At 38.7% G+C, this 26,370-nt stretch overlaps 2 protein-coding genes across 3 annotated transcripts in view; one reads left to right on the top strand and one right to left on the bottom strand.

Annotated features, from left to right (window-relative positions):
* Nucleotides 1-19,193, top strand: part of slc4a5b (solute carrier family 4 member 5b) — a 39,979-nt gene extending 20,786 nt beyond the window's left edge. Inside the window, exons 16-27 of the mRNA XM_038734656.1 lie at nt 570-628; nt 1,582-1,773; nt 2,528-2,641; nt 2,882-2,995; nt 4,495-4,656; nt 5,586-5,764; nt 6,650-6,722; nt 6,843-6,911; nt 8,261-8,434; nt 10,575-10,739; nt 15,398-15,450; nt 18,405-19,193. Coding sequence (XP_038590584.1) covers nt 570-628; nt 1,582-1,773; nt 2,528-2,641; nt 2,882-2,995; nt 4,495-4,656; nt 5,586-5,764; nt 6,650-6,722; nt 6,843-6,911; nt 8,261-8,434; nt 10,575-10,739; nt 15,398-15,450; nt 18,405-18,675 — 1,625 coding nt within the window. The 3' untranslated portion in view covers nt 18,676-19,193. The remainder of the gene's footprint in view (nt 1-569; nt 629-1,581; nt 1,774-2,527; nt 2,642-2,881; nt 2,996-4,494; nt 4,657-5,585; nt 5,765-6,649; nt 6,723-6,842; nt 6,912-8,260; nt 8,435-10,574; nt 10,740-15,397; nt 15,451-18,404) is intronic.
* Nucleotides 19,194-20,312: 1,119 nt separating this feature from the next.
* Nucleotides 20,313-22,472, bottom strand: LOC119914480 (polyubiquitin-B). Of its 2 annotated transcripts, XM_038733801.1 has the most exons (3): nt 22,317-22,472; nt 21,053-21,335; nt 20,313-20,824 (listed from the first exon to the last, which is right to left on the bottom strand). In XM_038733801.1, exons 2-3 carry the CDS (start codon nt 21,326-21,328, stop codon nt 20,639-20,641), a joined length of 462 nt encoding a protein of 153 aa, XP_038589729.1. In that variant the 5' UTR covers nt 21,329-21,335; nt 22,317-22,472; the 3' UTR covers nt 20,313-20,638. The 2 variants fall into 2 exon arrangements, with proteins under 2 accessions (XP_038589729.1, XP_038589728.1); XM_038733800.1 differs by having other exon boundaries at nt 20,313-21,335.
* Between the last annotated feature and the right edge of the window lie 3,898 nt (nt 22,473-26,370).

A 26,370-nucleotide genomic window follows, 5' to 3' on the forward strand; every position in this document is an offset into this window, starting at 1 on the left:
ACCGATATCCTTCTGGTTTTCTTTATGTTTCTCTGCGCAATGCACAGCTGTAACATGTCATCAATCCATTTTCCTACGCAGGCGGAGCGCGCAGTGTGTGCATGGGGCCACACATTACAGGACGTTCTCGATTTTATAGTTATTCTTGTTAATGTGGACGGCCTTTAACACTAAAAAACTGCTTCATCAGGACTGTGTGGTTTGATCAGATTTGCTCGAAGGTGTCATCAGATTTTAATTTGCACAAACTATTTTCCAATTGAGTCTTCAAACCAGAGAGAAGAGGCCAGACAAAAGTAAAAAAGCTTTCAATCCAAACGTGCACAATGGAGCAGCTACAGAGCCAGCGTGCAGAGAGTCAGTATTTGATACAAAAAACAATTAATAAAAATATTCCTTTAAAACCCAACATGGTTCATCAACATACATGCTGTGACATATTACGGCTCATTCACATCAGTCATTCTTTTTGATTCTGGTTCATTCATAGCAAACACTCCACTGGATTTTCATGTTACCCATGACTCATTGGGTTTCCGTCTTCTCCCTCTTGTGTTTTTGCTCTTTAGCATCTGTGCTGGGCTTGAATGTTTCAGCTCCACTCGCAGATGATAATATGACTCTGTTGGTAAGTGCCAAAGACAGAAAACATCCCTCACATGAATCCTTTCTATCCTTCTTTGTGAAGTGAACTGCCAAAATTGCACTTAAGTTGCATCTCTAATTGTTTGGGGGTTTGTATTGTAAATGTTTTATACTGTAATGAACTGAAGCGGTAGTTTGACAGAAACCTGGCCCATATTTATTAAGCATCTCAGGGTAGGAAATTAGACCTCTGAGTGAGGCAGTATTTGTCATACTTTTAGAAGTAGGAGTAAAAGTATTTTATCACCTGTCTCTGCTGATAGTTAGTGGAGCTCCTTGTTCATAGCTGCCAGGAGATGGTGTGAGGACAGATGTTTTGGCAACATTGGATGACAAAGAGCTTATTAAAAGATAGTTTTGACAAAAAACTGAATCATTTTTAGAAATGACTGAGAACGCATGCTGCAGAAGAAGACTCTCCCGTTTGGTTAAATTGATCCTTGTTCGCAACCAAAAGGTCGTTACCACACGCTGACAAAATGTTGAAGGGTCCACATTTGGTCTTAATTAAAACACTGTACAGGCCTAAAGTTACCTTCAAAAACCAGACGCTAAAATCACAAGTGCCAATACAAAAAAAAAAGGAAAACCACAATAACTGGTCTAAATTTCTATTCTGTGGCACTGAAGGTTGGTGACATCACGCTGAAAGTCAGTGTAGGAAGTTCTTCTTCAACTTTTAGTGCGATTACTAGGATTGACTCTGAGATGTTTGACAAATACGAGTCTGGAAGTCCCCGTGTTCTGTATTGTCTTTTCTTCTGTTATCGCTTGTCTTTTCTCTTTTTCGTGTCTGCTTCTTCTCCACCCGTCTTTCGATATTCCCTTCTCGGACCTGCTTCCCACCTTCCCCACCCCGTCTTGAACCCCTCCATCCCACCCTGTCGCCCATCTTCTCCCACTTTCCTCTTCCCCCCTTCCATCCTATCTTTGCAGTTTAACTTGACAGACCTGGACTGGAGTCAGCTCAGTAAGAAAGAGTGTGTGAAGTACGGTGGTATGCTGATGGGGAACTCCTGTAAGTATGTTCCTGACCTGGCCCTGATGTCCTTCATCCTCTTCTTTGGCACCTACTCCATGACTGTTTCTCTCAAGAAGTTCAAGTTTAGCCGCTACTTTCCAACAAAGGTAAGACAGTAGATAAGATTCAAAGACTTGTACGTTGTTTTTCCACAATGGCTTTACCCTACAGAAAAGTAAACCTGCATGTGAAATGCTAGACTCTTGTAATGTGTGCATGAAGACATTCCAATATAAAGGAGAAGGCTGGCAATATTATTTAATTATTATCTTATTTAATTGAAGACCAAACCAGCTGTTTGCGATCAAATATTGATCAGCTTTCTAAAATATATATCTATATATATAGATATATATATATATTAGTATTGTATAGTAACATTGCAGAAAACTTAATTTGCTCATCAGTAAAATAGCATTACCTACAAATTTATAGCATGGTATTTTACTCTGTGAACTGTGTGGTTAACACCAAGGGAAGCTTTATCACTCATTAACTCAGATTACAAAAATACACTTCTTTGAGCTAAATGCTAATGCCACCATGCTAACATGCTTACAATGACAAAGTTAACATTCTGCTGTAATGTTCAATAAGTGCACCATTTTAGAGTATATACTTATATTTGCTAATTAATACTAAATCCAACATACACAATCCAACAAAGCGTATTGTTGCTAAAAACTACCACGGTTTTGTTGCCGATAAAAAGAAGAATATCTCCAGCTTCATCCTTTAAAGCTACTGAATATCTGCAGGAAACTTCTCCTTGTCCTTATCCAAAGCTTAAACCTCTGTATCTGTACCAGAATGTCCTCTACCATGTTGTCTTCTCCTCTGCTCTCCCTGAATGTGCTCCAGCTCCGTAGCCTGATAAGTGATTTTGCCATCATCATTTCTATCCTGATCTTCTGTGGACTGGATTGCCTGCTGGAGCTCGATACCCCCAAACTACTTGTGCCCACTGAGATCAAGGTCCACTGTTCCCTAAAATGCCGCCTTCATCTTTCATCTTTCTTTCCCTCCCAATGATGTAGTTTTTATACATTTCTAATCAGTCATTGATTTAGTGTGGATTTGTCAATGTAATGATTTTACAGAGTATATCTTCTCTTTTTTTTTGTCCTGTCTTCATTTCCACTTTTTTCTTGTACATACATATGTCTCCCCTCCTCACTGTTTGTCCTCCCTTTCTCTTGGTGTGTGTGTTGGTAGCTGAGGAAGCTAATCAGTGATTTTGCAATCTTCATGTCAATCATGTCCTTTGTGGGTCTGGATATGTTGATGGGGTTAGACACACCCAAACTAATCGTTCCTACTGAGTTTAAGGTAATTAGATTTTTCTGTTTTAATGTGTGTGTCATTACAACATATTACTGCCCTACTGCATGTGTGTGTGTTTTTCTTGTGGAAAGTACTTAAGTGCTTTTACTCAGGCACTGTACTTATAACTTTGAGGTTCTTGTACCTTAGTGTACTTTCTTTACATTCTATTTCTACTCATACTACTACTACTTTGACAGCTATGGTTCCGATTTACTTTTAAGATTAAGATTTTACAATAACTAATAGCTAACGGTAAAAATAAATAGTTAAAACTAGCTATCTGTATAAAGTAATTAAAACTAGCTAAATGTATACAGTAGTTAAAACTAGTTAACTGTATATAAAGTAGTTAACAATAGTTAACGGTATAAAAAGTAGTTTAAACTAGCTAACTGTATATAAAGTAGTTAAAACTAGCTAACTGTATATAAAGTAGTTAACAATAGTTAACGGTATAAAAAGTAGTTTAAACTAGCTAACTGTATATAAAGTAGTTAAAACTAGCTAACTGTATATAAAGTAGTTAACAATAGTTAACGGTATAAAAGTAGTTTAAACTAGCTAACTGTATATAAAGTAGTTAAAACTAGCTAACTATATTTAAAGTTAAACCAGTTAACTGTATATAAAGTAGTTAAACTAGCTAACTGTATATAAAGTAGTTAAAACTAGCTAACTGTATATAAAGTAGTTAAACTAGCTAACTGTATATAAAGTAGTTAAAACTAGCTAACTATATTTAAAGTTAAACTAGTTAACTAACTTATGGAAGCGTATAGAGGACTAATTTCAAATTATCACGCAAACTTAAAAATGAAAATGTAATCCCACAATAACATTATCATTTTCCACATATGTATGTGTTATTTAGGTAAAAATGAAAATGCAATCATCCAATTTTCATTTTCATTATCACATACTTGTGTGAGCATTTTAGGACCATATTAAAATGAAAATACAGCATTTGACATTCAATTTTCAAAGCCTTAACCTGCTCTCAAGTGGACATTATTCAAATACAGTTAGCAAAACACCTCCCCCAGTCTTTTGCATTTACATGTCCATGTCCTCATGGTCTTTTAAGGTCAAAATTAAAATTAAAATGCCATTTCCTAACAATGAAAATGAGAAGAGCATTTGACATTTCATTTTCAAAGACTTAGTCTGCTCTATATTGGACTTTATTCAAATACAATGAGTGAAATAGCTCCCCCAGTCTATTGCATTTACATGTCCATAGTAATATAAAGTAGTTAAAACTAGTTAACTGTATATTAATTAGTTAAAACTAGTTAACTGTATATAAAGTAGCTAAAACTAGCTAGCTGTATATAAAGTTGTTAAACTAGTTATATAATTGAGATTTTTAATTTGTTTTATTAGTGCAGATGTAAAGCATTTGATTCTTTAAGATGGATGTGTGCAGTCACCTTCTCTCCTTTTTATCTTTGGCATATATTTACTATATATATTTTTCATTATGTGTGTGTATGTGTGATCAGCCAACTCGTCCTGATCGTGGCTGGTTGGTGATGCCATTTGGTAAGAACCCCTGGTGGTGGTACCTGGCCAGCTCTGTTCCTGCACTCCTGGTCACCATACTCATCTTCATGGACCAGCAGATCAGCGCTGTCATAGTCAACCGCAAGGAAAACAAACTTAAGGTCTGAAAATACAGGACATTCTCAGAAGAAATACAAAGCTTCAAAATACATAAACCCAAACAAGCTTATTTTACAGGAAACCCATTTTAAATGTGTCAGTTGTCTTTATTATCTTAACTGGCCTGCTAACTGTTATCAGTAAATATAACATCACTTTTAAATGTAAATTAAATTTTAATATTATGTGTGTAATATTAAGTGGATTACTAATGTAATTGTTTAAAAGTGCAAACATTTTTAGAGTTACTTAACATTTAACTTTTCTCAGAGAAGAAAAAGATATAATATAAAGAAACCTAAATTTGGTCTGGACCTTGCTGCATTTTGCTTTCGACCTGTCCAAACGAATGTTCCAGTGTTTGATTCAAATGCAGGTGTAGGTATGAAAGCACCCTAGGAGGTCCTCTACACCTCAAACTTTTTTACATTGAGGACCTCTAAACTGTCACAAATTACACAGCAGTCCCCCATTTGATTTGAAGATTATGTCCCACTGTCACCCATCTGATAGAATTTTGTATATTTTAGAAAAGAAAGTGTATGAAATCCACGTCTAAACTAGTCATACCTTATGTCAATAGTAAAAATAAGTTGTTCCCCTTTTTGCCGGCGACCCCCTGGAACCCCCTCAAGGACCCCTGGGGGTCCCCCGGATCCCACTTTGAGATCTGCGGTTCTCCACAAACTGCAATACTCTAATTCTTACTTAATGTAGAAACAAGATAAATTTGTGATAAGGCTATGTTATAGCTTTGTTGATGTCAACTACCAAATACAGAACTGGAGTTTTAATTTTTCAAAAAATAATCACAATTTAAATATTAGTACAAAAATTAGATAAATTAAATATTAGTCCAATTTTCAGAAATTGTTCATTGCTACAATCGTGGTTAGACTTGAATGATTTTTGACCTTCTACCCAACTGCAGAAAGGTTGCGGTTACCACTTGGACCTGTTCTGGGTGGGTGTGCTGATGGCTGTGTGCTCCTTCCTGGGTCTGCCCTGGTACGTAGCAGCTACTGTCATCTCCATCGCTCACATCGACTCTCTGAAAATGGAGAGCGAGTCCAGCGCTCCTGGAGAGCAGCCACAGTTCCTCGGAGTGAGGTGAGACTATCCTGCAAGGGCGTCACTTTGTGTTGAAAAGTGGTGGGGACATAGGGGCTCAGGTTAGGGGTGTGAAGAGAAACTTACCTCTGGAAAGGTTCACGAGAACGAGACAAAGATCCTTAAACAGTGTTTTAAAGATATCCTCAATGCCAGCATATATGAGCGGAGGGTCTAGGGGGAGCTCCCCCAGGACATTTTGATCTGTACACACTTAATTTCCTGCATTCTGGTGAAAGTCTCTGCACCAATTTATGGTGGAAATGTTTTTATTTTTGGAAAAGGAAACACAAAATTCAGGTGCACGTGACGTTTCAAAATATATAAATATAATAGAGTCAAATGCAGTGCAGCTTTCAGGCATTTTGTGTAGCTTTCAGATGTGTTTGTTCTGTAAATATACTTTTCTCATTTAACATCATCCCTGCTGAGGCAACACATATGTAGGCATGATTTAGTCTGTCCTCCTCTTTTTGTCATGTTCACAGGTAGAGAACGGAAAACGTGGCCAAAAAGAAACTGTGTCCAGAAGTTGTTAAATTTGCTGATTGGTGCATGCCCGTTTATTTTATAATCAGTAACTTGTTTGTTTTGGCATAAGTTACTTTTTTTGGACAATGCACATTTGTTTCTTCTATATGTTAATAGCATTTCATTGTTTTCTTAATTTACAAGCCTTTCTAAATGCATTTTCATTTGTTATTTAACTATAAGCTATATTTCAGAGCGTTTTTTTTAACAAATTGTACTTTAATCAGCCATTTCAAAAAGTGGAGGCGACATGTCCCCAGTGTAAATGACACCTGTGCTATCCTGAGACTGTGTGTGTGGGTAAATAATTTCCACCACATATAAATTTAACACCATATAATTCTGTGTTGGTAGGGAGCAGAGGCTGACGGGCATTTTGGTGTTTGTTATGACTGGACTCTCAATTTTCCTCGCTCCCGTTCTCCAGGTATGTTAGCAGACGCCAGCAACGAACAAGGAAGATAATGTGATGTTTCTTTTTTTTTCATCATTTGATTTGCTTTTCACCTATAATGTTGTATTTTAACTGCTGCTCTGTTTAATTCAGTACATCCCCATGCCAGTCCTGTATGGAGTGTTCCTCTACATGGGTGTGGCATCACTGAGTGGCATCCAGGTAGATCAAAGATGATATATCCGTGTTGTCTTATTAGAGCCCAGGCTTTTATTTGCTTCAGTCACTGAATTATATACTATCACTAACTACATTTGGGACAGGCCTTTAATTCCTTTCCCACAAAATTCTTGCTCAACAAAGAAATAAGCTACTATCAAATTGTTTATTCCAACCAGCATGACTACTATCAATTAATTTCATCTGCTGTAGCTCTGAGAGACAGACAGAGAGAAGAGAGAGAGCAGGTACTTTAAGAGGTTTTATATATAAAGAACTTCTATTAAAACCAGACCAGGCTTCTAATTGAGACCTGCGTTTATTTGTCAAAACCAACGTGTTCTCACTCCCGACTCGTCACATATTGACGCTTGGTCAAGGCCCTTTGGTTAACGCCCTGGGTACACATTAAACGTCATTTTTCGACGTTTAATGCTCCGGTGTCAAGTTAGCAATGCTTAGCAACAACAAATATGCAACGTCCGGTAAAGTTAGAAACAATTAATATGCAAAGTCCGGTTACACTTTCAAAATAAAACGCTAGAGTTTCATTTTGAAAGATCACATTATTAAAGTTGTGAAACACTTCAGTTTGGTTAGGTTTAGCAAAACTATTTGGTTAAGGTTTGGAAAAGATCATGGTTTGGGTTAAAATAACTACGTACGTCAGTTAATACGTAAGTTAACGTCACTTGCGTAACTTACTTTACGTAACTCACGTAGACTAACTTAAATAAAAATATTTAATGCTGACTCTTTGTTTCACACGGGACAAGAACCCTGGACTCCTGGTTTAAAGTCCGGGTTCTGGCCCTCCATCCACCCAAACCACCTCCTTACTACCTACCTTTACTGTCAAAAACTGACGCTACAGGGCTTCCCCCACTGCGTTGAGCTATGACGCTAGGGATCCCCAATGTGTTACAAACTGATGCCAATGGGTCTTGACCATGCGCCCATATGTGACGAGGCTGGGAGTGAGAGCGGGTTGTCAAAACATGCAGCCACACCAGGCCAGTAAAAGGGTCAGGTGCCTAATTGGGACTACGCTTCTAATTGAAGTTTTACAGTATATTTAACATTGAGGCTTACTGATGCTGGATTTTTGAGGTCAATACATACAGTATGTCCAGTTTTTAAACATCTTATTACGATTTAAACGGCTGTAACGAAGAGATTATTGGCAAATTTACCTGAAAAAGTACTTAACTATGATTATTATGAAAACAGCTGTCTGTCGATCAACTCAACTAATAAATGTATTGAGGGTTTCAGCTCTAAACAAGTGCTCTGAATAATTAAACTTCTGACTGAGAACACCTGAGGACACGTTCTGCGTCTTTGTGTTTCAGTTCTGGGAGCGTATGAAGCTGTATCTGATGCCAGCCAAACACCAGCCGGACTTCTCCTTCCTGCGTCACGTTCCTCTGAGACGCGTCCATCTTTTCACCATCGTCCAGATCGTCTGTTTGGCCGTCCTCTGGATCCTGAAGTCCACCTTCCTGGCCATCATCTTCCCAGTAATGGTAAGTGTACTATCCTGTATCTCGGTCACTCATTGGTCTTTTGATTGAGGTATTTATCAAGATATCAGATAGTAACATGTTTGTTTTATTACATTTAGGGTTGATCTTAGTTTGATGAAGATACTGAGGGGTTTGGTGGTTGGACATTGTTTGTGTCCTGGTCTAACAATCCTGGTTTCTTTTGCCATGTGACCACCAGCAGACGTTATCTATTGGTTTCTGCTGGGATGTTTTTTGACTAAATAGAAGAAAAAGGACAGGAAATACAGTCACAAATGGCTGACTGTGAATGTGTTATCAACTAACGTAAGGACCAAAACACTTTAAGCCGAAACATTTTAAGTCCTAATATAAGTGAACAACAATCAACTTTACAGCTAATGCCACATTCCTTTCATGTCCAGGGAACCATAATTATGAGCAGCCAAGTAGGAAAAAACATTGACATCAGCCTCCGAGCTGTAATTCAGAGTCTGAGACATTCCTGACAGCTGTGATATCTGTAACTTGACAAAAGAAGTGTCAACAAAGTGGACGTCAGTTACAGTCGATTCTGCTACACATCGTTTTTATCTGGTGTCACGTGTTAACAAACTGCTCCACATATGTACCAGAATAAAAAAGGCTCATTAAGGCTTTTTATTAGGCTAGTGAATAGTTAATGCTCCCAAGTCAGAACAAAGGGATGTGTTCCTATTCTTTGTCTAAACATAAAAGAGGCACGCTTAGCTACTGAGCTAAGTATTTAGCTAATACATTGACTTTTTTGTGTTTTATTTAATTTTCTATTTGCACATTAAAATTAAAAATCTAAATATCATAAATACATTTTTAAGTTTGGCTAAGGGTAGAAGAGTTTGTGTATCAATGAGGGACGCACCAATCCGACTTTTTCAGTCCCAATACCAATAGCTGGGCTTTGGGTTGCAGCTGGTGACGAGTATCGTAAAATCAACGAGCTGCTCACTGTGAGAAGAGGCCGGGGATTATTCTTTTTTATGTAACATCAGGCTTGACATTACTTCCTAACTTAGTAAAACAAAATGCGATGTTGGCTCTCCTAGCAAGATGTTCGGGTCTACTGACGCACTGCTGACGCGTCTCGTAAAAGCAATCAGTGAATCAAGTTTTATTTAAAGTGCAAAATCACCAAAAGACATGGTCCCATTACACTTTACAAAATGCTTTGGAATTTAAAAAAAATCCATGTGATAAAACACAAGATAAAATACAATCAGAATAAATCAGCAAAATAAAATAATAAAAAACGGGTTAATAATTTAAAGTTTGCCCAATTCCAGCCCTAACTAAAAGTTTTATCAAACAGGAAAGTCTTAAGTCTAGCCTTAAAAGTGATGTTGTCAGATTCCCAAACCCAAATTGGGGCCTGGTTCTATAGTAGAGGCGCTTGATAACTAAATGCTCTGGATCCTGCTCTCACCTTAGTGACATTAGCCACCACAACTGCAAAACGCTTGTAATTACATACAATAGATCGGGCCCCTTGTCACGATACCTGATCCAGCTATTATGAGTCCGTATCGGCCCAATATCTGACGTCAGTATCAGTTTGCTACTATCAATAAAAAGCAAAATAAGTGTGAAAGAAACAGACTATGTGCATTAATGCTAGAGCTGTGCATCTTCACTGGTCTCACGATTTGTTTCGATTATGATTTTCAGGTCAACGGTTCGATTCTATATCTCGAAGCGTCTCGATGCATCAGCTCAAGGGTTACGGTAGCCTTCATCACTTTAACACATAAAGCTAAAAGAAACGTCTGATCGTTTTCCTTCATTTTGAGCTTTGACCGCAGCTTTTTTAAAGACGTCACCTCGTTATGTCCTCTTCTTCTGCGATGGTTTAACGGCAGCGATCCACCCGCTGTTTATCGCCATCAGTCATGTTCTCACAGCGGCAGGGGATGGAGCCAAAGTCGCATTTTCGTTTGCCGACTTTCTGAAATTCGGTTAACGTTTGTGCTACATTTGGATGGAAACCTGTATTTTCCTGAACTTTATGTGCGGTAAACTGTGTCGCGATATTAAGTCGACATTTCCGGCACCTTGAGTCCAACGTTCAGAGGCAGAGTGAGGCGGTGGCTTCTTTTATCCACCGGTTTGATTCCTCTGTGTGTAGATTCTGGGTCTGATGCTCGTCCGGAAGCTGCTGGATCTGATATTCTCGCAACACGACTTGGCCTGGCTGGACGACATCCTGCCAGACAAAGACAAGAAGAAGAAGGAGGATGAGAAGAAGAAGAAGAAGGAGAAGAAGGCGGCAGAGCCGGAGAGCGACGAGGAGGTGAGGGAAATTGTCCACAAACATGAAATCAAACACGAGATTACTCTGCACATTCTGCCTGCCAAACACACAGCTGCTGTAATCTCCAAAGCTGGCGAGTCTCTTTTCTTGGTGCTTTAAATGTCACTCCATCTGTTGTGGGTGTGTCGCGGGTTTGTTTTCTCTGACTAATACTGTACTGTATGTTTCTCCTCTCTGTCCCACAGTGTTGCTGAAAAGGCACTGTACAACACTTACTACAGTCTTTTTGTCTGTCCGTCCTCCTTTCAGCCCTCCCACTGTGTTCCACCACTTTAGAGATGAGTTGTTCAGTGTTTTAGCATCTTTGTGCCCGTCATGTCTTCAGCCAAAAGAAAAGAACTGAAGCTGCTCCTTGGCAGTAGCGTGAGGACTGTGATTGTCCACTGATTTTGAAGGATAAGGCTAGCGCTATTCTATATTTCTGTCAACAAATCCGGCCGCGATTTACGGTTGGGTGGCACCAGAGAGTGAAACGAATCCTTGTGTAATAAATATGTTTGTGTTGTAAGCTGGGATTGGCTCCGGCCCCCCCGCGACCCTGTACGCAGGATAAGCGGATGTTTGTGTTGTAGCGAGAACTAACAGGACCAGTTGGTAACTTACGGTAACCGGCGAGCTAAATGCTAGCCAAAGAGAGCCGAAGTGGAGGCGCCACGTTCTGTTCCAGAAGTAAGAAAAACTTCCCGTTACATTCGCAACAACGCTAATTACCAAAAGGTCCAGCTTTTGAACAGCATGTTTTGTGGTTCACGCCATATATTTATCGTAAATTAATATTTTTAAATATTAATTTAAAAATGAAGTCCCGTTAAGATAGAGATCTCTTTTGCAATTAGGTGCAGCCTGGACAAGACAGGCAGCAGCATAAATAAAATAAAAATGACTCACATTTCAAAAGAGTCAGATTCACAATTTAAAAACATTTACGTATTGAGGACTCTGCCTCTAATTCTTTTATTTTGGATTTAAAAGCATTTAACGAGGTTAATTCATTGAGTTTCAAGTCCTTCTGCAACGTATTCCATGTAGGGCTGGACGATACGGCCAAAAATGTTATCACGATAAAAAGTTTCATATCTTTCGATATCGATAATTATCACGATAAGTATCAAATAGTTTTGTCTTTCATGTTTAAAGGCTGATTTTTGCTCCTGAGTGAAAGTTGAAGAAACCAGATGGTTAATTGCGGTTTAAACTTTTCTTTATGGTCAACACTTGATGTCAAACAGTGGATCACTTCACAAATCTGAGATTCACATTCAAAATATTTATGATAAAATCTTAGTTAACAAATATCTTTAATGTAAAACCTTTTTCAGTCCTTTTTCCTCAACAGAATAAACATCTTAATAAGAAAAATGAAGTCCTAATTCGTGTACGATTCAAGTGAATAAAATAAAACATTTATTGAATATTTATTGAACATTTGTTATATTGTTATTGAAAAAAATTATAATTCGATTTGATTATTGTTATTGTTTTATTGTCCAGCCCTAATTCCATGCTGAGGGTGCAGAATACATAAATGCCCTTTTTCCAGTTTAAGTACGGGTTTTTTGGCAAAGAAAGCATAAACAAGAGCGTTGTCCGGCACTTTTCTGCGTGATAAGAACGCATGTGTGGCAGCAGACCAAGAACTGCCTTAAATATAAAGGTGTACCAATGACAGAGTCTATGTGTGGCCAGAGCAGCACCTCCTACCTGAGAGTCGAACTCACAGTGGTGAGTCAGAGCTTTGCAATTGGTTATGAACCTCAAGGAATCGTGGTAAGCTGTGTCAACCATATGAAGACTCGGTGCTAAAGTATGGACATTTAAAAGATCCCCGTAGTCCAGAACAGATAAACAAGTGGCGGCCACAAGTTGCTTTTTTACATTAAAGGAAAAAGACAACTTATTTTTAAATACAGGTGAACTTTGCAGGTCTGTCACGCTTACGCTGTTTTAAATGCTGGCGTGGCCCGGCCTTTACTCCGTCTCTCAGTGCTGTCTGACTTCCTGTCTGTGGCTTTCAGCTCCGAGCTCTCCTCACAAATATATAGTTTAACGTTTTAAAAGGCTCGGTAATTTCCTCAAACAGCTGCTCGAAAAGTTTCTATCAGACAAACAGAAAGAAATAGTGCATTTGTTGGGGACTATTTTCAGCGGCGGATGAATCCACACGTGTGCTGTAGCGAGGATTTGGGGCAGTCAGAATAAACTACGGTGTGTTCACGGTGATGAAGGAACATGTGACCCAGGCTCACTGATAGTTTAATAGTTTCTGGCTGTGACACAAATATATAGAATAAATGTAGTCTTATCCTTTAAAATCCCAGTTTGTCCTGCATGCAGACTACGTCCTCTTTCTGTCACTCAGACCAACAGCTCTGTCCCTCCAGTGAAGATCCACATGGAGGTCATAGAGCCGGTCCCCGCCTGTGTTAACCCTCCCACCCAAAACCAAACCTCAGATTGTGAGTACACCAGCCCTTTCCTCCACCTGTCGTTGTGCCAGTTTTTTAAATCTTTAATGCCATTTACTAAATGTGACAGATTAAGTTGCTCTTGACCATGAATAATGTGATAATGTGACTGTGAGTTCTATCTAATTTACATGAATTTTAAGTTAATCATGATATTCCACTGCGTACTTGTGTTTGTCTAGAGAGAATCCCGGGCATCAGATGTTTGTTAGCAAAACAGAAGTGCACCTTTAACTCTTCTCATGGGGGTTTAAAACATTTCAAGGACAGAGGTCAGCAAATTTCAGAGGGCAAAGCTGCTCCACAGCGTTACAAACTCCAGAGGTTTCCTTTATTAAAACACATCCTCACTCCCAACTCGTCACTTATGGACGCTTCGTATCGTTTTTGCACGTGTATGGCTCTGTGGTCACCTGCAACAATAAATATGCAACATCTGGTTACAGTTTCAAAATAAATGTACTTGTTAAAGTTGCGAAATGTCACAATTTTCAAACAGCACGTCGTTAACATTGTGAAACGTTGCAATTTGGTTTTTTAGCCCCAAAAAGTACTCTGTTATGTTTAGGAAAAGATCATGGTTTGGGTGAAAATAACTACCATCAAACTTTGAGTAATAGCCCAGGGCTTTTATTTGCTAAAATCACTGACTTGACCCTGCCTATATTTGGGACAGGTGTCCATATGGGACTGGCCTTTAATTCCTGTTGCACAAAACTGAAATAGGCTTCTATGAAACCGTTTATTTATTTATCAAACAGAATATTAATGATCAAATATCAAATACACGTCATTCATTTGATCTGGCTCCGACAGACGGTTTATATGTTTTTATTTTGAAGGCAGCAACGTAATGAAAACAACAACAGGGTGCAGGATGAGAGAAGTTAGCAGACAGAGAGCGACAGACTTCAAATGACAGGATTCACAACTTGGATTCATTTTTATTTAAAGCTGTTTTGATCAGTGGACCCTAACAGACTAAAGGAAGATAAATAATCAAGGAACGGACATATAACGGGCTTAACGAGCGCTTCAAAGGTAACGGGAGTCTGCATTTTTATTTCTTTTAATCTCTTGTACCATGCAGGTTACACCGGTAAATCTATAAGAATTAGACTTTGGGGCTCGTTGTTTCCGTTAAATTAACTGAACGATTGAATTGTGGAGAATCTAACTAATCTAACGATGTGCCGCATGTTCATACTGACACATTGATCAGACGTTTAAACATTAATATTTGTATTAAAGATCTTAGCAACATAGAAGCAGCTAAAGCGGCGACCTATCTATAAAAACCAGACCAGGCATTTATTTGTCTAAATGTGTTCCCACACCAGGCCAGTAAACGGGGTAGGCGGCTATTTGGGACTCTGCTTTTAATTGAAGTTTTATGGTATGTTAATTGACCCTTCTCTAAGCCACGCCCCCCCCCCTTAGTTACTGTTGCTAAGTCCGACAAACTCGGAGCTGTTAGACAATTTATCACGGCGCTGCCGCTGTCTGTTGCTGCCCTCCCCGGGAAAAATGTTGTCAAATTGTTGGAAAAAGCGATCTCAAAAAGAAGCAGACAGTTTTGCAGATGCATTCTGCATTTGAAGGTTGTATTCAGGCTGTCGTCTCGACTCAAATGGACTCAAACTGACTTGAAAAGAAATAATGACAGAAGCTAAAGCCTACCGGGAACAATACACAGCCGACATTTTTCTGGATTCACACGGCAAACGAACGCCGCTCTCCTGGTTGAGAGTCCGTTTTCTGGCCCTCCGTCCACCCCGACCACCACCTTACTCTGACTTTTCTGTTAAATATACTACACCTACCTTCAGCGTAGTGCGTTGTCGCTCCCCGGTGCTTTCCAAACTGATGCCAATGGACCACGAGCACGCGTCCATCTGTGGCCCCTTGAGAGTGAGAGCGTTGTTTCATACGACACAAGGAACATGTTTACGTCGATATTACAGACAGTTCAAATATAAAGGTGGTCCAGAGCAACCTCTAAAGATGCTTGTTATGGTGACACTGGTCTCTTTCTCGATTGGTTTTGTTCATCTTTATCATCTTTGTGTGTCTGTGTTTGTGTCTGTGCTGCACCGTACAATGTGTTTACACGCCTGTGTATGCTTGTGTTGTTCTGTGCATGTGTTTCTCTTTGCGTGTGTTTCCCTACAGGAGATGAACCCGTACTCGACGGTCACGTCCGAAGAAAACGAATTAGACCGCAGGTACTGTGTGCTGAAACTTCACGTGCCCTTCAGTGATCTGATGCACTCACCCCGCACGAACGCTGGCTGGGACGACGGCACGGTCACTTTCAGACAACCAATCACACAGAGAAACACACACCCTGTGTGATTTTAGATGTTTGATTTGGATTTCTTACTTTGTTTTTTATGTTAAAGGCCTGTACAGTAGAAATAACTCAGAAAGTCCATCACCAGTCTACGTTTCAGAACCGCAATGCTTTAGGAAACACAAACATAAACATGAATTATATTGGGCTCCAGCCCATATTTGTTTAAATTTCATCAAATTGCCCCCATTATAAGCAGCTGAGGTCGCCGTTAGCGGCTCCTGTTAGCAGTGTGTTCATGGATGTACAGACAGCCGTCACTGGATTACTGTGACACTGAAGAAAACTTTAAAAAGTGTTAATTCTCAGGGGCGTTCTGCAGTTATGAGGAGCCTCTTTTGTCTGTCATTAAGCAGATTAATGAGCGTTTATTTCAGATACAGAGATTAAGTCCCCCTGAATCTAAAACTATGTGTATCCGTCTGTAAGATCAGACATGACAGAGGAGTAAAATGTTTGGCGCAAATTATGTCAATCTAAGGGGTTTTAAAGTACCTAAATGTGCTCCGTGAGCTGCATGCACCTGTCCCTTTCACCTCACGCCTCACAAAACCTCTGCTGTAGCTCTGTCCTTTAACTGTTCGTGTACTTTAATGTAGATCCTGGCATATCTAGACAGATTATTATTATTATCACATTTCTTTACTGCAAAACGTGTCGTGAAAAACTATGAATCAGATGTTCGTGTCAGAATCCCCACAGTTCACCTGGATGCATTGCAAAGACTTCAGGTGTGAGTGTCTGAGTGTTTATTATTCACAGGAGAAGTTGTGAGAGGTTAAAATCTAAAATGTGCCACCAACATTTGGAGATAAAAGTGGTGTCACAGGATAGTTGATTCACAGCTTTATTCTGATGCCTGTAAATATTGTTTTGTGAGTTTTTGTAGCTTTGATAAAGAAAATCTGATCAGTTTAGTTTCCTTAAATTTCAGCTGCAGAGACACATAGAGGTAACAGTTGTTTATCGTACTTACAGGATAACAGTACTCTTATTTTATACATATATATTTTTATCATAATCCCAATAAATGATCCAAGCGCACTGATTTTACGGTCAACTGTCGGTTTTACTGCAACAAAAGTAGTAACAGGCTCTCAAACAGTGCCATCCTTTCAGAAACAGACTTTAATGCTGTTATTGTTGTTGTTACTGCACACACTGGAGACTGGTTTTTAAAGACACATCGTTACAGATGGTGACCAGGGGATTCATCATGACAGGATTTTGGTTGTTTCTTTAGAAAAGTTCTCTTCAATGAATGAAGTGTGAAAACACGTATTGATTCTGTAAACCGGAGAGCACGCCGCCGCCGCCACCGCCACCATGTTGCATTATCTTGCATTTCACCCTTTTTGTTTCCTGCACGGCTGCTGTCGCCTCTCTGCGCCGTGAAGTCTGATCCCGTTTACCCGCTCACGCCTGGCAGCAGACGGTTGTCATGAGTGAACCTAAAGAACAACAGTTAATCTCTCTTTTCATACATGACAACATGTGGCGGAGGAAATATTTTCCGAACACATTTGTTTTTAAACTCGGCTATCACGTCTGCATTTATAGCTTCCATTTTTATTTTTTATTATTTACAGCACAAAACAGTTTTAGCTTGTATATCAATAACATGAGGCGGCACGATGGCGCCTCACAGCAGGAAGGTTCAGGGTTCAAACCGTTCAAAATACAAAATATTCATGTAATAAATATAGAAATGTCAATTAGATGGTAATCTGCATGAGAAATAAAGACCCAGACAGACGCGATCACTAAACAGTGTGTGTTATATATATTCTGCAACATGGGATCAAAATTTTTTAAAAATTCCAAAAATTCACAATTTTGCCAAATTATATACCATTTGCATTAAAACAGCCAAAATGGTCAAATAAATATTAAGATAGATATTAAGGGCTGCAGCTACCAATTATTTTAGTCTGAGGGTTAATGTCTTGACTCCAACTTATTATTCTACTGTATATCGTCATTATATTTCTCAGAATAATTGTTTTTGTCAGTAAAATGCCAGAGAGATATTGTTTACTATCATGCAATAATACTAAAAGAGAAGATTAAGACTTGCTGCTTCATTTTTTTAGTTGAAGCGACTAATTGATAAGTTGCTGCAGCTTAAGTGCCGATGAAGATAAACAGAAAGCATGCATGCAGCGATCTGAGTGGTGAAAAGTTTCTCTTGTTTCCCATAAGCCCTTGTGATTCCTGTTGTTTCTCATCTCTTTCACTTCACCTGCCAGCCTCCTGCTGTTCGCGGTGAACAGCGCCCTCTACAGTCATTTAACAGTCAAAGTCACGGCCGTAAAACAACCAAACTCTTCTTGTTTCTCCAACACAAATTAAAGTGGTTCATTCCTCATGTAACACGCTGCACCTTCAAAGATGCAAGACATAAAAGCACACTTTACATTTTTTAATGAATGAATGTTAAAGTGTCAGTACTCCTACTTTGTGCAGTTTTTGAGCTTGTGTATGTGTACATGTACACATAGTGTCCAGTTTATTAGGTACACCTACATAAAACTAAAGCAGTTTAATGCAAAGGTTTTGCAGTAAATCCTTCATGAAGGTATTAAACTGTATGTGATGTTACACAGAGAGCTGCTCCTGTTATTTATATCCAACCCTCACTGATATAAACAGGGCGGACAAAATAATAGAAACACCTAGTTCAGCAGCTATACAAACAGCAGCCTCTGAAATGATCTCTCTAAAGCAGCTCCTACACAGATCTGCATTAGGCAGGTGTACCTAATAAACTGGCATCTGACTGTAAATGTGTGAGATGGCAAGAGTGTAACCACCACTGTTCCTCAGCATCACTCTGCACCTGAAGATCACCTGCCCGCCCTCACCCGCCCAATCCCAGACGAGCCTCGCCCCCGGGATCGCCCCGTCGCCACACCTGCCGACACGCCCGCCCGTGCCCCAGGTCAGCATCCAGGTGGAGTCAGACCGCGAGGAGCCCGGCCTCTTCTCCAAGCAACAACGCTGCCCTCATCCAACCGATCACCTGCCTCCACCTGGAGCAGAGTTTCACCAAAAACTGCACGCTCACTTCGGTGACTGTGCCGAGACCGTTCTGTAGACACACACAGGTTTACTGCTGTGAGCTTGACAACACACACACACACAGGGAAGGTGCAAAGTGTTGCAAACTGATAATAATCTGCCTGATATCTCTGATTTAAACCCAGTTTTTACAGGCTGAACAAGCGTACAGATTGTGCTCTTTCACACTTCATAATTGGACTTGTATCAAATGTAATGTCACTGTATTATAAAGCTCCCCCTGACTAAAACTATCGCAGCTCTCAGGTCGGATCTCTGTGAACTGGCAGAGCACTGAGAGGCCTCGAGGATCCAACCAGCTTCCTGTAGTGACGATAAATAGCCGCAAAGAAACAACCAAAATGTGTTACTAGTAAATGCGTGACCCTGCTCTGAACCCGTGTTAGGCCTCAGTACTGTTGATCATGTCGTGTTCATCTTTGCTCTTGTTTTTGTTTTCTTGTGCATTTAAAGAATGTTAGAGACGAGGGTGATTTACATCATGCTGTATCTGCGTTATGGTTGTAAAGCCCTGAAAAATGTAATAAAACAACATTTAAGATCTGTTTCTGTTGGTCTGTTTGGTCCTAACAGCAGGGGGGACAGTAATTAAGTACTTTTACTCAAGTACAAATTTCAGGTACATGAGTATTTTCTTTTGATATTCTCTGACAGCTTCAGTTACTTTACAAATTAAGATTTACATATGAATTTTCTTTTTTGATTATTTTAATTTATTTGCAATAATGTCGCTAGTTAGACAAAACAAAGCATTGTGAAGGCGTCACTTTGGCCTCTGGACAACTGCGACTGCATTTATTCCTTTAGCTGACGCTTTGTGACTTTTAATTTAAGTACATTTTGCTGATTATACTTACAATTAAAATTCCTGCATTAGAAAATGTTAAAGTAAAAGTATGCAACAGTATTTTAAACTGTGGTATTAGTTATTTAAAGGATCTGAATACCTTGTCCACCAGCTGCGCAGTTGAACTGTTTTAATTAAAGTAGTAATTGAACAAAATTATCTTTTACTGTTAAAACGCTTGCTTCAAGAACATTTTATGGTTTAGACTCCTTTTGTCGGTTGCAGTTTTATTTGTAAGAGAATATGAATTTAAATGCTTTCAAAGTTTGAACAGGATCAATTAGTTTTTGTGAAACGAGTTATCAGGTTCTGGTACATCATATTGATTCTGTTGCCTTTAATTTACTTGGTCTGTCGAAGTTTGATTTGAAACAAGGGATTTTGGAGGTAAACAAGAGCTGATAAACTACAATTCATAGTCAATTAATGAATTGAAGTCAACGACTAATCCAGAAAACCTTTGATAAATCATTTATCAAGCAAAAATCACTGGTTCAAGCATCTTAATGAATATTTGCTGGCTCTGATAAAAGAAAAAGTGGCAACATCACAGTTTAAAACAGCAGCCCTGCATTGACAATGTCTGAAAGTATTGTGGGCAAAATATTACAAAAATTTGATTATTGCTGACACAATGTTGTTCAAGATGAGGCTACTTTTAGTGTTTCATATAGCCAACTAGTTTAATTTTATATACACTTGCAAGAAACATGAGCTCATGCCATGTAGTTTAATCTGATTAAAAGTTCAGATAAAGCACGCAAGAATAACCAAATCTCTAAACTATAAAATAATACAGGATCAGGTGATTGTGAGAAGCCTTTTTATTAGTTAGGAACATTTGTTACAGCAGCTGTGGAGGTCATAAAAACAACATTTCAGGTCTCAGATCAGACCACTTCAACCACAAATATCAATCTTAACATCTTGTTATTTGTCAGATAAGTTACCTCCAATCAACTTCTAGAAGCCAAAGACAGTTACACCAACTTTCAGCTAAAGCAAAGTGCAAAGTGAAATTATTAAAAGTCAAAGAAAGAATAAATCAGGAACACCTTTGTACTTTATTGAAACTTAAGGAATGACTGCTGGATCAGAAGGAACAAATGGCACATCTTCAAGCAGGAAGTGATTAGTTTCCTCCACGGAGACGGAGCACAAGATGGAGGGTGGACTCCTTCTGGATGTTGTAGTCGGACAGGGTGCGGCCATCTTCCAGCTGCTTGCCAGCAAAGATCAGACGCTGCTGGTCTGGAGGGATGCCTTCCTTATCCTGGATCTTGGCTTTGACATTCTCGATGGTGTCACTGGGCTCAACCTCCAGGGTGATGGTCTTGCCGGTCAGGGTCTTCACGAAGATCTGCATCCCACCCCTCAGACGGAGCACAAGATGGAGGGTTGACTCCTTCTGGATGTTGTAGTCGGACAGGGTGCGGCCATCTTCCAGCTGCTTGCCAGCAAAGATCAGACGCTGCTGGTCTGGAGGGATGCCTTCCTTATCCTGGATCTTGGCTTTCACATTCTCGATGGTGTCACTGGGCTCAACCTCTAAAGTGATGGTCTTGCCAGTCAGGGTCTTCACGAAGATCTGCATCCCACCCCTCAGACGGAGCACAAGATGGAGGGTGGACTCCTTCTGGATGTTGTAGTCGGACAGGGTGCGGCCATCTTCCAGCTGCTTGCCAGCAAAGATCAGACGCTGCTGGTCTGGAGGGATGCCTTCCTTATCCTGGATCTTGGCTTTGACATTCTCGATTGTGTCACTGGGCTCAACCTCTAAAGTGATGGTCTTGCCAGTCAGGGTCTTCACGAAGATCTGCATTTTGAATCTATTGAGAAAAAAAAAACATTCAAATGTTAAACAATGTCGCACTTATTTTCTATTTAGACATTTTGAGCAGGAAGAGGGACTTTATTTTTTTATAGTTTTAAATGTTCTGCCTAAGATTTGTTAAACAGGTTTTCTTCAACTTTTACTCAGGAGCACAAAATCAGCCTTTAAAGAAATGATTCAACATTTGATCCATATTGATATTGAACATAAACACTTTAAAACTATAATAAAAAATGTTACCATATCTGGCCCAACCCTATGTTTAGATTTAATAGCATAAGAAAGAAACGCGGTAAGTCGGGTTACAAAGTGCATTCAAAAGACAAAACAATTAGAAATTAAATTAAAATACAGTTTAAGACAGAAAATGTTTTGATTCTGGTTACTGAAAAGCATCTTGCTAGCAGCGTAGCGTAGCTAACAGCTAGATGACGGTGCAGATTAATTAGGTCACACCCGCCACGCTCTACTGGAAGCTTCCTGAAAAATACAAGCAGATCCCTTTTTAAATACAGCTTAACCTCGGTAGGGGGAACTGTGTACATATCGAAACAGAAAGATGTTTAGTCGTTCAGCTAACCAGACGTTTCCTTTATGAGTCCGACCAGCTAAACTTGCTAACAGCGGAAGAAGCTAACATGCTAGCGATGCTAATCTAACCGGATATCGCAAGAAAATAGCAACAACAAGGAGTTAACTCGGCCGTTGATTTATCCTGAACTATTCGCATTTGTTACGGTTAATGTTTCGTTGTTTACTGGTTTAATAGAGTGGATTGTGATAAACGCTTGGCGACGTTTCTAACGTTGGGCCTCACGCTACTGTTAGCATCTTTAGCTTCCAAAACAGCTGACGTAGCTGCAGTTTCTTTTGTTACCAACAACTAAAGCCATACGATTAAAGCCATACATCGACACATGTGAAAACGCTAGACCACTCAGTTTGATTACGCTTTAAAAAAGCTCCAATTACTTACCGACAAATTGTTCCTGGTGTTTGTTCCTGTCTTTTCCGGGTGCTGTCTCTGGTTTAGCGACGAAGAGCGGTGGAGCCGACTTTATAGACAGCGAGTCAAATATCCTTCCGCTGCTCCACCCGGTGGAACTATAAAATACTCTAGTCATCTACAAACAATCCATCAAATGATTTTGGATTTAATTCAACTTAAATATTCTCAGTAAGACACACAGATACAATTACAGTTTTATAGGGGAGGACACGCGCGTTTTTAGACCAGCGTGACGGTGAAAAAATTCACATCCACAACTTGCGCGGATGTAGACATGACATGAAGCCTTGGGCAAACAGGAAGCCAGTCAACAGCGATGAAAACAAAAATTCTGTCCTAAAAGTATTGTTATTTATACTACTACTACTACTACTACTACTACTACTAGTAATAATAATAATAATAACAAATATTCTGTCCTAAAAGTATTGTTATTTATACTACTACTACTACTACTACTACTACTAGTAATAATAATAATAACAAATATTCTGTCCTAAAAGTATTGTTATTAATACTACTACTACTACTACTACTACTACTAATAATAATAATAATAACAAATATTCTATCCTTAAAGTATAGTTATTAATACTACTACTACTACTTCTACTACTACTAATATTATAATAATAATAAATAATAATAAATATTCTATCCTAAAAGTATTGTTATTAATACTACTACTACTTCTACTACTACTACTACTACTACTACTACTAATAAATAATAATAATAACAAATATACTATCCTAAAAGTATTGTTATTAATACTACTACTACTAATAATAATAATAATAATAATGAATAATAATAATATAATAATAACAAATATTCTATCCTAAAAGTATTGTTATTAATACTACTACTACTTCTACTACTACTACTACTACTAATAATAATAATAATAATAATAATAACAAATATACTATCCTAAAAGTATTGTTATTAATACTACTACTACTAATAATATAATAATAATGATAATAATAATATATATAATAATAACAAATATTCTATCCTAAAAGTATTGTTATTAATACTACTACTACTTCTACTACTACTACTACTACTACTACTACTAATAATAATAATAATAATGATAATAATAATATAATAATAACAATATTCTATCCTAAAAGTATTGTTATTAATACTACTACTACTTCTACTACTACTACTACTACTACTACTACTACTAATAATAATAATAATGATAATAATAATAATAATAATAATAATAATATTCTATCCTAAAAGTATTGTTATTAATACTACTACTACTTCTACTACTACTACTACTACTACTAATAATAATAATAATAATAACAAATATACTATCCTAAAAGTATTGTTATTAATACTACTACTACTACTAATAATAATAATAATTAAAGCTGCAAGCAGCGTTGGGCGGGCCCTCGCACTAGTAGCGCGTCCGCGCGTGAGCCGGCCGAGTTGCATATTCTGGAGCTCTGCCGGTGCGGCTGTGAATTTCCTACGCGGTTATGACGCCGCATGAATGTGCTATATGTCACTTCCTGTGTCCCCTATGTGGAGCTACATAGCACTTGCCGCTATGAATATAAATCGGTATTGACGTGTAGATGTCTGCGGGGTGGGAGAGTTATCAAGCACGTAAAGTTTGTTTCAGATGTGAGCATGTACACTGAACAATAATGTACCCAAACAATAAAATAAATTCCTTTTATATTTCCCTGCCTTGTTGTTTATGTGTACATACAGAGGAAGAATGTGAGAACAGCACACATTTCATCGTTACTGTGTGTTAGAGCATGGGAGAACAGTAGATACTTTTAATACAGCCCACACCCCTAATACTGTGTAACTATAACAAGTAGAGAACAGAAGAAAAAGATGTTCTTTCTTTACAACTGTCTGCATAGCTTATTCATATTGTGTAATGAATGAAAATAAATAGGCCTACTAGGCTCCTCTCTACTTTGACATTTAAGATTAGCTTGTTTGATCCACCTTCATACACATGTGACATTACTGTACAACTTGAGAAAGGTGAGTTGTTTTCTGCTCTAGCCTGCCTAAAAGAAAAGCGTTTTGGGGATTAAATGGACTTTATTAGCTGCTGCAGTGCAGGATGAACTCAGAATAGACCCATTTCTCACCTTATTATTCTAAATCATGCAACGAAGAAGAAGAAATGCATAAGAAATCCTGGGACAAAATCTGTCCACAAATACTGTACAGCATGTAGTCTGATGATCAAGACTTGTGTCATAGCTGACTTGGGCAGTGAAATGTTTTTTTAATTCATGTGGTCATAGTTGTCCACAACTCAAATCAGAATATAAGAAGAAATGTTTTATACCACCTCAAGAAGGCTTCCTATCAGAAAGGTAGGAAGGTATTTCAAATGTACAACTGCAGTACTTAAATCTAAGTAAAGTAATTTCCCTGACATTTTTGTGTTACTTTACTTTTAATAGACCCATGTAAGAGGTTTTATACTTCCTGTGAGTATAATCCAATCAATCTTATTTTCATACTGTATATCCGTTGTGTAATTTGATAAATTGTGTTGTATGTCGTGCTCGCATCTCAGAGAAGACTCTGACTGCAACATGCGTCTTTGTAAAGAGAGAAACGGACAGAAAAAGTCTCTAACTCTGCCTGTCAGCTCGCTCTGCTCCGTTAAAACTGAATTTACCATACAGAATTGAATACGAGTGCACTCCAGATTTAGCTGCAGCCAGCTGACCGTGTGCTTCTCCCTATACCGCAGTTCTGTGTCCATGCATGCAGCAAACTGAAAGCACTGTCTGTCGGTGCTTCTACGTGAAAAGAGAAGGAAGACATTGCTGGTAGTATTGTCTTCAGAGTTGTTAAACACCTCAGCGCACTGAAGGAAGCCATCTGACTGTGTGAGGGGCAAGATCGTTGATGTCTGCAGGCAGAGTAGGAGCTCTCCTGTCTGACTGGTCCACCAATAGCAGAGAAGATGACCCCTTGAGACACAGCCCCTCCTCATTTGCATAATGAGGCAGAAATGCATACAAAAATTTAAGACAGGCAGAAATAAATACCATGGGTGAAAATAAATAAGGTAAATAAATACAAAGGAAGAATAAAACAGACAAAAATATTAAAACACACATAAATAAATACATTAAAAAATTAGTAATAAATAAAGTTGAATAAACAAATAAGGTAATTATAACAAAGGTGAATAAGTAAAGGCACTAATTAAAATATATACATTTATGTCTCCTTGTATAATTTAATTACTACCTACATTTATTTATTTACTTAATTTTTTTGTGTATTTAATTGGATGCTTATTTATTTATTGAGCATTTATTTATTTCTGTATTTATTTCTGACTGTGTCAGGATCGGTCCTCCATAGCGGGGTGGGAGAGTTATCAAGCACGTAAAGTTTGGTTCAGATGTGAGCATGTACACTGAAGTTACAACAACTTCCTGTGTCATGGCGAAGACTTGATCTCTGACGCCACGCCACGGACACACCCATTGACGAAAACTCGCAAATAGCACAACTTTTCATCTTCAATGCCTTTAGAAGGCACAGCACAAATTTGAAGTCGGTCGGACTAAATCCCTAGGAGGAGTTCGTTAAAGTACGAAGTGTGTAAATCATCCAAAATTTGACGTAAAATTCAAAATGGCCGACTTCCTGTTGATTTTAGGGCATCGCTCCAAGAGGCTTTTTTGTGCGTCTGGACAAGATACACGTACCACAGAAAATTCGTGCACGTAGGTAAAACGTGCGGCGGGGGCTGCTTCATTAAAAGTCACTTCCTGTTGCCAGCAGGTGGCGCTATGACTGTCTGTGAATGTCAGCATGTACATGTGTTCAGGGCGGGACTCTCATCCTACATGTACAGTTTGGTCCAGATGTGAGCATGTACACTGAAGTTACGACAACTTCCGTGTCATGGCAAAGAGCTGATCTTTGACGCCACGCCACGGACACGCCCATTGACGAAAACTTGCAAATAGCACAACTTTTCATCTTCAATGCC

This window comes from Micropterus salmoides, unplaced genomic scaffold (assembly GCF_014851395.1).
Source record: "Micropterus salmoides isolate LMB-PRFRI ecotype aquatic unplaced genomic scaffold, ASM1485139v1 Ms_hic_scaffold_20, whole genome shotgun sequence".
NCBI lineage: Eukaryota > Metazoa > Chordata > Actinopteri > Centrarchiformes > Centrarchidae > Micropterus > Micropterus salmoides.